This window comes from Bicyclus anynana, chromosome 4, assembly GCF_947172395.1.
Source record: "Bicyclus anynana chromosome 4, ilBicAnyn1.1, whole genome shotgun sequence".
NCBI classification, from domain to species: Eukaryota; Metazoa; Arthropoda; class Insecta; order Lepidoptera; family Nymphalidae; genus Bicyclus; species Bicyclus anynana.
In genome coordinates this window covers 8853335-8867830 of record NC_069086.1, presented here as the reverse complement: position 1 = coordinate 8867830, position 14496 = coordinate 8853335, and the positions used below count along the sequence as shown (strand labels likewise).

Below are 14496 nucleotides of genomic sequence, written 5' to 3'. Positions count from 1 at the left end.
AAAATTCTAGAGATAGCGTCTTACTAGATTCCATGTCTTGAAAGAGAAAATTCTGTGTAAAGTCTTCATTCATTTCCACCAACGGGATATATTTGAATGAAATGGATAAAAATCCAATTTTGATTCCCGTTCTTATGCAAAAGACGTTTCCATTTAAGATGGCAAGCTAGATTAGCGCGCGATCTTGGTTGCACACATAGTTTTCCGCGACGGAGAAATTAAATTACTTACCTAAATAGCTTTTCCGAGTTAAATGTCTCGCGCTCAAGACAATGTGATACTTTGAAAGGTACGTCTTGATGTTTCCCCGCCGGAGTTTTCCATTGTTTTATTACATCGCTACTACGATGAGTTCTTATTCGTGACGCAAAGTTCCTTCCTATTGAAATAGCCGGAAAATTAATTCATTAAACTGAAGGGAGTAACTTTTTAACTTTAAGTTTGTACAAGAGAAAGTTCATGGACCCGATTGCCTTATACTCAAAAAATACCACAGAATAATGGTTCAGCTTTCTTTTTTTGAAATAATAATAGTGGATCGTTACTTTTGTTTTTTTTTTATTCAGGGTACATTGGGATCGAAATTGATAGACTCGATATAAGTTATTGTAGAGGCTCGATCGACGGACATAATTTTTTTTGGTTCTGTAAATATAACTGACGGAACATGTTTCGCTTGATTTCTTTTTCTTTAGCTGATTCGGTGGATTTTAACCATTAAAAGTAATTTATAACTCAATGATTGAAGAAATTAATTGGTAACAGATGCCTTTTGAATAGTCTGAACATATATCTGCACAAATTTCGGGACTTGTTATACCTATACGAAGTTTTTGTTTGTTTAAATTTACTCCTTTATGTTGAGCTTAAGCCTTAACTTTATCTTTACTAATACTCGTATTAAATAAAGGAAAGATTTGATTGTTTATTTGTTTGCATTGATTAGGTTCCAAAACTACTGAACTGATTTGAAAAATTCTTTCACTGTTGGTAAGTTACACTATCGCCCCGTGCCTTAGGCTATATTTAATCCCCGTATTCCTACAGAAATGGGAACTACGCGGGTGAAACCGCGTGGCGTCTGCTAGTTTCTTATAATTTCTATGCTTTCTATACAAAGAAACATTATGATAAGCAAATGAGTTTAAATGTAGGACGATGCTGAATTCTCCGCTGGTGTACTCATCCGAGTACTTACATCAGACGATCGATAAAATCTGTATGCATGATTTAGTAATTTCATGACTCTCAAAGTTTTGAATAATGTATTAACGTTAACTTTCTCTTGTTACAGGGGAGACGCTAATAGTGTGGTTCTGTTTGGATTACTTCTCGGACTTCCTTTATTTGGCGGACATTTTGTTTCACTTTCGGACGGGGTACTTGGAAGACGGGGTGTTGCAAACGGACGCGGCGAAGCTCAGAGTGCACTACATGAACTCTACGACATTCTACATAGACTGCCTTTGTCTGCTGCCGCTGGACTTCCTATACCTGTCCATCGGCTTTAACTCTATCCTGCGGTCTTTTAGACTCGTGAAAATATACCGTTTTTGGGCGTTTATGGACCGTACAGAGCGGCACACGAACTATCCTAATTTGTTTAGATCGACAAGTTTAATACATTATTTATTAGTGATATTCCATTGGAACGGGTGCTTGTACCATATAATATATAAAAACAATGGGTTCGGTAGTAAAAACTGGGTGTATCACGACACGGAGACTGCGGACGTTGTGAAACAGTATCTGCAGAGTTATTATTGGTGCACGCTGGCGCTTACAACGATAGGTGAGTTTTTTGTTTGATGTTTTTGAACGCATGTTAGCTTTAACTTTTCCCGTATATTTTTAGAAGTTTTTCCAAATATTTTTTCAGCTGCGAAGTAACTTACGTCAACGGGGATAAACAAAGCGTACAGCTACAACTAGCACGTCGTCCGTAATTTCAATTTCAATATTTTAATACTCGTAAAACAAAGTCGGGTTCGTTACACCATTTTTAATCCCAGAACAGCTGAACGGATTTGTATGAAAATTGTTACAGATTAATCTGAACTGGATTAGTACATATAAATTTTTATCATTTTCATTTCGTTTAAACGAAATCTACGAAGTTAAATCTGCGAGTCCAAGCTAGTTTTCAACATTCGTAAACTCTACTTTTTTTACTTTTGTTCAAACCGTTCATTATTCTCTACCTATTAACAGGAATTGTTTTACTGAAGTTTCAAGTTATAATTATTAAAAGCTCATAAGTTCAAGTTGACAGCAAAGTATTTGTTTATTTTATCTTAAAACTACCGGACCCGGTCAAGCTTCGCTTTGACTTATGTGCACTTCTTACTTACCCTTACCCTTCCCTTCTCTCACTCTACCCTTCCCTACCCTACTTCTACCTTTACTATACCCTACTCCTACCCCGACCCTACCCCTACCCTACTGTTCCCATACCCTACGCCGACCCCCACCCTAGATCTACCCATAGGTAGGATAGGGGTAAACGTATGTTTTTCTTTTCTTTTTTTCAACGTTTGTTACCTTATTTATTAACCAATTTTGATTTTATATTTGTTTGAAAAAGATTACTTCCAGATTGGTCTCATTTAATATACATAAAAATCAGTTTATTTATTTTGTGTTAAAATCATAATAATTGAAATAAGTCCTTGAAGTCGGTTCTATTTTTATGTTAAAAAGATTATTATATTCGTACGTACGTTAATGAAAATTTAAAAATTCCATCAATGAGGTGTAGGATTCTCGTTAATTATAATCTCTGTTTACCCTACTGAAACCTTAATTTACCTTTCAACGTATCACTATCCCAGCTTACTTGTGAGTAGCTTGTAAGCGCGCGGAATATTTAAGAAGGGTTCTTAATTGGGAGGGCTGCATATTGTATTATTACATTGTGTAACTGATTCCAGTTGTATGAAATATTGTCACAGCTACTGGCTTAATTGGGCGTCTAATCTCGTTTTACAATGTTCTTTTTAAATGAAGTATGTTTTCGAGTCTGTAATTGGACCGTAATTAATTTAATGACTAGTTTGAACTATAATATTGTATTTGTTAAAGATAATATTGTGTTATATTATGTTTGACAGACCAGAAAATTATATGTAGGCATCGATATAAATCGTTAGATGGGCCCCTCCATACTAAAGAACGCACAATTTTATGTCATTACCCAAAGACGTGCACACACATTTTGTCTTAGTACGTAACAAGCGCATGCTGTGAGTGGACGTGGACTTAAAAAAATATTTACTGTTTTTTTTTTTTCATTTTAATCCCTTAATTATGCCTTCGTGTTCATTTTGGAAGTGTAAAAATACAAGCCACAACATGAATAAAGAGAAATGTGTTACGAGTGATGACGTACTCAATGTGTGTAACCAATGACTATTCCGCGACGCTTTGTGGCCCATCTAACGATCTACGATCGATGTATGAAGGTACATCCGTAGAGTCACCTGGATCAGGGTAACAGCTGAAAATTAGCGCTGTATGCTCCAGCCTTTGCTTGACTCATGCAGCAAAATGCTGAGCCGGTACATGGTACGTGATCGAAATGCATCAAAAATGGTCAAACACTTGTCAGGAAAATTGGCGTTTAGACATCGCGCCTCGAAACAAGACCCGTAGACGCAGCGCTGATGTCTTAATGGCGCTCATTGTTGTTTGGTGATGGCGGTCTTATTGTCATTAGTCTATGGCACTGTCAATTTTAGGTTTAGGCTTTAGCCGCTGGACTTCTACGTGTTCTACGTGTCTACGGCGTGGAGTCTACTCCTACTGTACTCCGCGCCACGAAACAAGTCACGTAGACGCGCCGCTAATGTCTTAATGGCGCTCATTGTCTTTTGCTAATGGCGGTTTTATTGTCATTTGTGTAAGGTGCTGTAAATTTTAATTCAGATTTTAGCCGCGGGACTTCTTTCGTAGCTCAGAGTCTAATTTGCTACCACATCAATGACACAGACACCGTGACAATGTTCTACCTTCGTAAGATACTACATTGTCACGGTGTCTATGCTAGTGTGAAGGGGCAGTAAAATAGTGGAAGCAATTATATTTGAGCAATGAATATTTAACATAGCTAATGAATAGTTTCGTATTGCCATCTCAAAACTGTCGTAGTTAAGTCCGATCTAATATTCCGTTTGTCTAACAGAAGACCTTATTTAGACCTAGGGACTATGAGATTTCCATTTTAAATTAAGTCATATTTACCTGGTGGTTAAGTGGAAAACCCACTTATAAATTGTATAGATATTCATAAACGTGTTTATTATTCTATTGATTACATACCTACTTCTATACTAATACAAGCGGACCCGGTCAAGCTTCGCTTTGACTTTATGTGCGCTTCTTCTCTACTTACCCTATCCTATCCCTACCCCTTTGCCTACCCCTACCTTCTTGACGGCCTCCGTGGCGCAGTGGTATGCGCGGTGGACTTACAAGACGGAGGTCCTGGGTTCGATCCCCAGCTGGGCTGATTAAGGTTTTCTTAATTTGTCCAGGTCTAGCAGGTGGGAGGCTTCGGCCATGACTAGTTACCACCCTACCGACAAAGACGTACCGCCAAGCGATTTAGCGTTCCGGTACGATGTCGTGTAGTAATCGAAAGGGATTGTCATCCTACTCCTAACAAGTTAGCCCGCTTCTTAGATTGCATCATCACTTACCATCAGGTGAGATTGTAGTCAAGGGCTAACTTGTACAGAATAAAAAAAAACCTACCTACAAATGCTCCGTACAAACTTCCACACCCCATCTCCACTTAAAAAATCACGCCAATTCGTCGCTCCATTTTGCTGTGAAAGACGGACAAACAAACAGACATACACACTTTCACATTTATAATATTAGTATGGATTATAAAGAGTCAAAGTTTGTGGTTTTGAAGGGGGTAATTCTGGATCTAATGAACCGATTTTAAAAATTCTTTTACCACTAGAGAGCCTTGTTGTTTGTGAGTCTCAAGCTATATTTATCTACACGGGAACGGGAACGCGGGTGGAACCGGGACATCGGGTAGTGATTAATAAAAACAAATTTTATATAAATGACGTGGCGCAGTGGTATGCGCAGTGGATTTATTTTGGAGGTCCTGTGTTTGATCCCTGGCTGGGCCGATTTTCTTATTGGTCCAGTTACCCCTAACCCCTATCATTCTGAGAGGAGACTCGAGCTCAGCAGTGAGTCGAATATGGATTGATAATGATGATGATGATGATGATTCCTCAATTCATACTAAGCAGCGGGTCGCGGTCGCCAAGAACCAAATGCTACCTTAAAGAATAAAAAAAATAGAGTTTTCTATCTGTTAAAAATGATTTTCAATTCTCTATTGGGTACGGTAATTGTGTTAAGTGCCCATTGTCGATTGTTTCCGTATCAACTATAGTGCGGTAGAGCTGCTGACGTCATTAAACTCAATGGCCGCTCAGATGACATTACATACGCGACACGGTTTTATTATGGACTAAGGTTGTCGTGACAGGTCAGACTTTCCTCATTCTGTAAAAGCTGAATATTAATTTGTGTGTAATTTGGTTTTTGAAAATTTTTTATTAACGTAGGTATATATTAAAAGTATGATAACATTATTAACAACCTATATTCGGCTCACTATTGAGTACGAGTCTCGTCTCAGATTGAGAGGGTTTAGACCTTAGTCCACCACGCTGGCCCAATGAGGATTGGCAGGCTTAAGAAAATTCCCAGATATCGCTGGTTTCGGGGTGTATAAAGACTCAGTTTAAAGTGTGATCAATACATATTATAAATAAAATTTATTTGTTCTGTATGTAGTTTCAACGTAACTGTGGCTTTTCAACTATTTACAGCTATGTACACGATACTACAACATAAACACGCTTTTAAAAAAAAAATCATTTAAGTGCATTTTAAGAAATTATTATCACTTGTCTTAAACGGGGACAGGAAAAACATCGTGAGCAAACCTGACAATTTTCTGAATTATGTTAAGTCTGCCAATCCCAATGCGGATTTCACATACGTAGACAATGATGGAATAAGACCTAACCCTCTCTCATTCTGGGTGGAGACTCGAGCTGCTGCCAGCTGCAGCAACTGTATAGTATAGTGTATAAACCTCACCCAAGTGCAGTACCAGACGTTTCCTACTGCCGCCATTAGATGTTTTTAGCTGGTGGGAGGCTTCGGCCGTGGCCTAGTTACCACCCTACCGACAAAGACGTACCGCCAAGCGATTTAACGTTCCGGTACGATGTATATGAAACCAAAAGGGGTGTGGATTTTTTTATCCTCCTCCTAAAAAGTTAACCCGCGTCCATCTTAGATTGCATCATCAAATTACCATCAGGTGAGATTGCAGTCAACGGCTAACTTGTAAAGAATTAAAAAAAAATAGATGGCGCTATTATTATCTATCTCCGATACGGCCACCCTGTGTAACACGCGTCCCAGTGTGTTACTTTACTGTAACAAACTCAGAGCACAGTATCACATCGCACGGTCATTCCTGACATTTAACATAAGTAGTTAAAAGTTACTGAGTTTTGTATCTACTATGTTTTCGATAGCTATTAAATTAGTCGCTACAAAAATTCGTTTTTTACTATTTGGTCAAATCAAAATAAAACAGTTAAAGGAAACTCTATTTTCAACATTTTCAGTACTAATCAATGTTTTATATAATAGTAAGCCGAATATGAGTTGTTAATGATGAACCAATCAACCAATCTATAAAGAACCAACCAACGAGGCAGCTAACATATTTATACGCATCGAAAATCAAAGGCTACGTAAGATAAGCTTTCAACTGTTATTAGTTTTACTCTGTCTATAAGCAATAATGGTTGTAATAAGTAAAGTTGTTTATAATATGATGATATTCTATTTTCGAAATAATAATATATATATATATATATATATATATATATATATATATATATATATATATATATATATATATATATATATTTGGATTCATTCATTACAAATTTGATAGCAGAAACGCATTGTTGAATTGTTTGAATTAAGTATTCGTGCACTGAGAAAAACAAGATACGTAAATGAGGCACGTATGTAAGTAGCTTGCAATTTACTACTTACTACGGGTGCAGTATACGTTACAAAGAACCCGTATACTTAGTAATGGTACAGCATACTGTGACGCTTAGAAGCAACATCATGTTCTATTAGGAGCATGTGTTTAATGGAGTCGCCTACTTACAAAAGTATGTTTCACCGGTATACTAGGTATATTCCTCAAGTACACTAAGCATTATTTTGAAAATCGTTGCTTAGCAACCACTCAAAATAGATGATAATCTGTAATCATGTTTCTGATTTTCAGTTTTTACACACAAAACACACACCCTTTACCACTACAGCAAAAGCTAAACCAACTTCTAAAATTGAATATCTATAAAACTTGTTAAACATGCAATATTTGAAGGAAAGAAAGAAAGAATGAAGAAAGAAAGAAAGATCTTTATTTTTAAGTAATGCCACATATTACATTCTTAAATTCTAAATTATTACATACTTTAGTTGTCTACGCAAACAGTGGAGCAATAAAAGAAGAATGCCTTGCAATATGTGCATAACCTAGAAATAGGACTGACCCGAACACCAATATTAATATATTGAGAGATTGCTCAGTAATTATTGAAGAGAAGATTTTTGCGAAAGTAAAATAACTGTAAACTGTATTAACGCCTAAATAGTAAACAATGTTGTAGGTTAGACGTTAACTTGTCGAATAAAAAAGTAATCAAGTCAACTTTTTCAATTTATTCTTTTTGTAACAGAATTTAATTAAAAAACGATTCATTCGAAAGTTTCAAATAGTTATTTATTTTTCCATTAGCGAAGGACGTGGATTACACTTTGTGATATTTAATCATTTATCGATAGTTATTCATTTACCCGTGCTTCAAATAAACGCTAAATATCAAAAATTAAAACCTATAAATCGAAATGCCAATAAAGAAAAGTGTCACTATCAAAATCATCATCATCATCATCATTATCAGCCGCTGGACATCCACTGCTTGGATGGACGGCCACAGAGGACATAGGCCTCTTGCATGAACCTCCAAGCATAACGATCTCGAGCCGCCAGCATCTAGCAGTTTCCTGCAATCCGATTGATGTCCTCGGTTCACCTAGGGGGGGGGGACGACCAACACTGCGCTTTCCGGTGCGGGGTCGCCATTCCAGCACCTTGGGACCCCAACTCTTCGAACTATGTCGCCTGGCCACTGCCACTTCAGCTTCGCGACTCGCTGAGCTATGTCGGTGACTATCAAAATACTTGGACCTTATTTGAGAGTTATTACCATTCTTACCATATTGAATGTTGAATCAACCTCTATTGTTCCGAAAGCTGATTCAGTCAATAGTCTGATAGCGAAGATCTTCGACCTGAAGAAGCTTTTAATTGGCTGTTGGATCAAGGTTTGGATACAGAAAGCAGAAGTTATTTAAACGGTAGCATTGCACAGCATGAGAAGGTTGTTCTAGAACTGACTGCCAGTTACTTGAAAACTCTAAAGCCCCGCAACGGCCGACAATGCTTCACGAGCAACACAATCACAAGCTACTCAGCGTCTTCGTCCCCGATATCTGACGTTATCCGGACGTGGGTTTTCTAACTCACGATCTTGGGGGCGTCCGTACTGATTCACTCAGGTCACTGTTACCCCCTTCCGAATGACCCTCTAAGCCGAAGTCCAAGTCTCATAGGGGACGCCCTTTGAGAATCGTTCCGTCCTCTATTTTTATTTCAGATTTCGGGTCTCATCAAGGGATGCTTCTGCGCTTGCCCAAACCTCCCCGTGTCGCTGTACAGGTCCTACATGGAGGCATCGGCACTTACTCAACACAAAAAAAAGCCCCGCAAGCAAAAGGGCTGAAATTTCATGTTTTCAATTTATAACTTGAAGAATAAATAAAATTAATAAGGTCGTAAATGGTTCAAGGCATAATAATGATGTACATTGTAACAAGACTTCAAAGAGTTGCATAATAACTTGTATTTTAAAATGTAGTTATCATTTAACTTTGTGCAGCTTCCGCACAAAGTGCCATCTTCACACCGAAACAATTTGTAACTCGAAGCAAATCCACGTCAGTTGATGCTTGGAACACAACAGCACACTTAGAATAACTACGAGTACACAGTTTGAGAAGATCTCAGCAGATCGACTCGACTTGCTAGGAGATAGCAATGTCCGGATGAAATTTCTATCCCCCTTGACGTAAATGTAAAATCGATTTGTCAGTAGGTATTCGGTATTCCACGATATCAATCGGCATAAAGCAGGATTAAGTTTATTATACATCTAGCTTTTGCACGCGGCTTTGTTCACGTTATGGTAGTTTTTTAATAAACTTCAAAATGAAGATGCTTTTGTCTACCTGACCACATAACTGAAGTAACGTAACTTTTTAGCTCTCTCTCTCAACTTCCGTTGTCCGTTTGCCTCGTCGATTATACTTTTCCTAACGCATTCACCGGCTTACTCAACAAGTGAGCACATGTAGCCATGTGTAACTTCGATTCTCTTTCTACAAACGCTGACGCTTCGAAAACTATAAAAATGTATGGGAATGACAGATACGATAGACAATTTTATCAAGTGACCTGTCGATAATGAATCACATTTATTAGTTTTCGAAGCGTTTGTAGAGAAATAAAATCGATCTGTAGCCCCACATGGCTATAGGCGCAGGTTTGACTTCAAATAACATACCTGCTTGTTAAATCATTTACAAACATAAACTTTATAATTGTTGCAAGTTAAGATTTTTGACGAAAAATGTATCTGACATAACAAAATCCCAACTCTGTGTGCGATAATTGTGTTAAGTGAGAGTTAAGTTAGTGTTAAGAGTCTACGTAACGGCTGGTAGCGTGAGGTTACGTCGTTAAGCTCGATGTTTGCACATATGACATTAAGTAGCGAAGGCACCAAAAACATGTAATTTTACATGAACGTGACTTTGTTTTGACACCATATGGCTTTGTTTGCAATTACTATTATTTTGTGTAGTCTTATCTCCAGTTTATACTCGTAATAAACTGGCGGATGCCCGCGACTTCGTACGCGTGGAAATCAATGTAAACTTTCAAGCCCTATATCATCATTTTAGGGGTTGAATTTTAAAAGTTCTTGGATTACATTATATTTCGTACTTTTTTTACGATTTATGATCACATTGAAAATGTGAACTTTATAAATAAAGGTCATTCGATATAAACTTTCAACCCCTATTCACCCCTTTCTATTTTTATTTTAGGGTCAAAAAGTTCACTAAATTTTGCTCCAAGGTTCCATTTACCATTATACCAAAATTCATCTTGATCGGCTCAGCCGTTTAGCCGTGAAAAGGTAACAGACAGACAGACTTACTTTCGCATTTATAATATTAATATAGATTGCAATTTAGAGTACTATTAACTTTATCTATACTGTTATTGATGACCTATGGTTCCGAGACTTGGTCACACACTATGGGCCCAAAGTCACACAGCGGGCGATGGAACGAGCTATGCTTGGAGTATCTCTGCGTGATCGAATCAGAAATGAAGATGTAGTGTTTGGCTATATATACACCGGTAGTCGCAGAGAGCGGGCAGTCTATCGCTGGCATCGAGAGGAGGCGGACGTGTGCAGCTGGCCATTATAGTGTAGTGGTGAGACGGTGACTTACTGCTATTACGGTAAGGACAAGGGACCTTACAGAAGAGATCCGCAGAAGAACCAAAGTCACCGACATAGCTCAACGAATCGCGAAGCTGAAGTACTATGGCACATAGTTCAAACAGCCTTGCTTTGCCAGTGCTTGGCGGGCAAAAGAGACTCTAATGCTGGCTTCTACTTAATCTTTACTACGAGTATCATATTAATTATTATAAATGCGAAAGTGGCTTTGTTAGTTTTTTGGTCGTAACCGTATCGATCGTAATTATGGTTGATTTGACCGCTGAACTGACTATTCGTAAAAATATAACATAACTTTCAAAAGATTAACTTTCGAAGAGATGTAAAAATAGTGAAAAAAGGTTGTTCATGAGTCCAAAATAAATTATGTGTAGAATGTTGTTTGGAGCGACTCATAGGCGCACAGGAGCTGATATCGTTAAACTTTATCGCACCACAGATTACATTACGTGACGCAATTTATCTTGACGTGATAATATATTCATAAAAAAGTTACAAAAAAAAAGTTCTTATCAAGGAAAAGGACTGTACTTTTCCAGTATATACTGCACGTGGAATAATAATGCTTATAAACAATTTTGGTTAGGAATTTTATTTTGTGTGTAATCCATTTGGTGTCAGATTATTTTTTTTTTAACCATAGACTTGTAAAATAGGCAGTTGGTATCTCGCTGTCAAACAACTGAATCATCATAATTAAGCCGAGTATGTGTGAGTGTAAACTGTATTTTCAGATATAGGAAATTATTGGAAGTCGATCTGTCTTCATATATGCATCTGTGTGTGTCGGCATGTAATTATATGCGAACTGGCATCATTGGGGTGCGTCACTTCTTAGTTCAGAAGACGGTATCTGGACTTTGTACTACATCTACGTGTTGAAATATATTTGTTTTCGATATTTCGCTTAGAAATCGCTATTATTCTATGTATTAAAACTAAATGAAAGTTTTTATTGATCGTGTTTTGAAGAAGAAAACAATATAATTTTTAAAGACAGCAAAATATGAGTATTTGTAAGTCTATGATAATGCTATAGTTTATAATGACCTCTAAATATTCTGTAAAAATGCTCTAACAAACACCGTTCTTAAATGAGAAAATTTATTGCAAAGTTCAGTCGTGTTGCTCTCGTGATGCCAGGTTTCAATTGATAAACGAGATCTCGATAGTGATTGGCCTTTTGATACGAAGGATACGGAGAAAAATATCGCAAGGAAACCCTCGACTCGAGCTAGAGATATTGACTTAACATAGTTTCCCAATTTTTAACCCTAAAACATTCGCAAATAATCATTTAAGCACCATGTAGATTGTCTAGACCTAACCACATAGGATGTAACATGAAACTAACAATAACTCCTCAATTTTGAAAACCAAATTTGTAAAATTACAAAAGTTAAAAAAAAAAACAAATTAATTTGGACCCTATAATAACTACGACCACAGAAAATATTAACCAGACATCACACAAGTGTTATGGAATGAGCAATTTGTATATGTTAAAACTATAGTCTTCCGTTAAATACTTATAAAACAATATTTACATAGCGGATTGCGTATTTCCATTCGTTTTTCGATGCCATACTTATATATGCTTACTTTCCTTGGAATATATGAGTGACTCCCTTGATTTACTTGTACAATTTGTTAAGTTTTCATTAATTTCTCATTTCAGTTTGAAAATTAAATCTGCCTGAGTTAAGCCGGATTTAAGCCGGATTTATATTTGTCTGACGTGTCGTGTCGTGACGCATAAGAACAGAATCGGTATCATACATTTTATATGGCAACCTTTACACTCATATGTTGTGACATGTCGTGATGGCTTCTGATGTGCCGCATATAAAATGTATGAAATCGATTCTGTTCTGATGCGTCACGACACGATACGTCAGACAAATATAAATCCGGCTTTAGTTACTCAACTTAAAGATAAGATTTGTTTTGTCAATTTTAGATTCCTTTAATATAAAATATAATGTATGGTATCTTCTACACATGATATTAATCAATCAATCAATCAATCAATTTATTTCTTTGCAGATACATGCATTATTTATACAGGTGGTCGGTAGATGTAGATGGTAAATGTATCTTGCCAATTAGGCATGCAAATTATTATTAAGTATTTAATGATTCAAATGATAATTTCACCATTTAAAATTTACATCTTTACAATTAAAATATGTATGAAAATAACAATAATATCAACTTAAATACTCATTTATACTGTAGAATTCCTTTAATATACAGTCAATTAGCTAACAGAAGAGAATAATTTATCTTAGGTTTATTGATTACTTAAATAGTAGTATTTAGAATAAACTAGAATTGTACTTATTATATCATAGTAAAAATTATCCAATATTATAAATTTAGGTACAGTTTATTTGGCCATTACCACATTGTGACCTGATATAATTGTCAGTTAAAATGTGGTTTTCGCTATTGCTATAATTATTGTTTTAAATATTTTCTATGCTTTTGGACATTATTTGGTCGCCAAATGCCAATATTCCCACAAATCTGCTATAAAAAGCTAAAATTCTTTGAAAGGTATTAAAGCTTTTTGGTGAAGTTGGTATCGGTATTTAGTGGACTAGGTTGTAAAGTATGTTTTTCCTGCTTACCCCCACCTCCATTTATTAATCGTGATTTTATTATTTTTGTATGAAAAATATCTATACGTCAGAAAAAGTCTTGCCGGGTCAGCTGGTGATAATGTTAAATTTATGTACAATATCACATGCTAATGATTATAGCGGCTTATCTAGCTCTCCAGATTTCAAGGCACGGGGTTGTAACTCCACCAACTTCCCAACTCCGGGTTGAAAATTTTAATTGATAAATTTCTTAGAAGATATAAACACTCATTATATACTGCTAATCGCAGATCGAGACCCAGGTTTCGAACCCAGGACCTCATGATCCGAAATCATACCGGAGAACTAGTCTAACTAGTCTAGAATAGCACATTTACCTCGAAAAAAAAACGGAAACACTGAAACGAAAGAGATCTTTGGTTTATGTTCGTCAAGAATTTGTTTTCCACAATTTCATTCAGCAATAAAAATGTCATAACTTTTAGCTACCAGTTAGCACGGAACGATGTCAATTTTTTTATTAAACACGATAGTCCCACTCGTGTAAAACCGCAGGCCATAACAAGTATATAATAATAGGTGTTCGTGAAATTGTATTGTGAAGTTGTAAGATTGAACGTTGCACTGACTATGAATCTGAAACGAGATCCAAGAATGGCTTGCTCTTGTGAAAAAAAAAAACAACTGAAAGCAAAATATTGTAAGAAGCTCCCTTGAGTCGAGCGCTATCGACTTGAAGTGTCTGCCGATATCACCTTTTAGACCGAGAGCCAGTGTTCCACAGACTTGCAGTGTAGTAGCAAACTCCGTATTGATACTAGGCAGTGGTGTGCACAAGGTTTATAACTAGGGTAAGCATTATACGTAAAAAATGTACATCCAGGGTAGGCAGTGCACGCCACATACTACAACTCTACTCGAAGTGTGTGTTGCCAACAAACAAATTAAAAATGAGGGTGAGAATCGCTAGTCATTTCACACCTAATAATAATTATAATTAATTTGTTTAAAAATTAATGGAAATAAATTCAATTAATAAGCTTAGAACAATTTAGGTATAGTTAATAAATTTTGTATAACATTTGATAAATAACCAATACATAATTAAAATTAACGACTGGTGACAGAAGGGCTGGCTCATTTTTTGCGCAAAGGAT

The 14496-nt window shown here is 36.5% G+C and overlaps 1 protein-coding gene across 4 annotated transcripts in view; it reads left to right on the top strand.

Annotated features, from left to right (window-relative positions):
* LOC112045666 (cyclic nucleotide-gated cation channel alpha-3) overlaps positions 1-14496 on the top strand; it is a 159756-nt gene that overhangs the window by 79102 nt on the left and 66158 nt on the right. For all 4 annotated transcript variants that reach the window (XM_052881389.1, XM_052881387.1, XM_052881388.1 and 1 more), the window contains exon 5: positions 1295-1792. In XM_052881389.1, coding sequence (XP_052737349.1) covers positions 1295-1792 — 498 coding nt within the window. The remainder of the gene's footprint in view (positions 1-1294; positions 1793-14496) is intronic.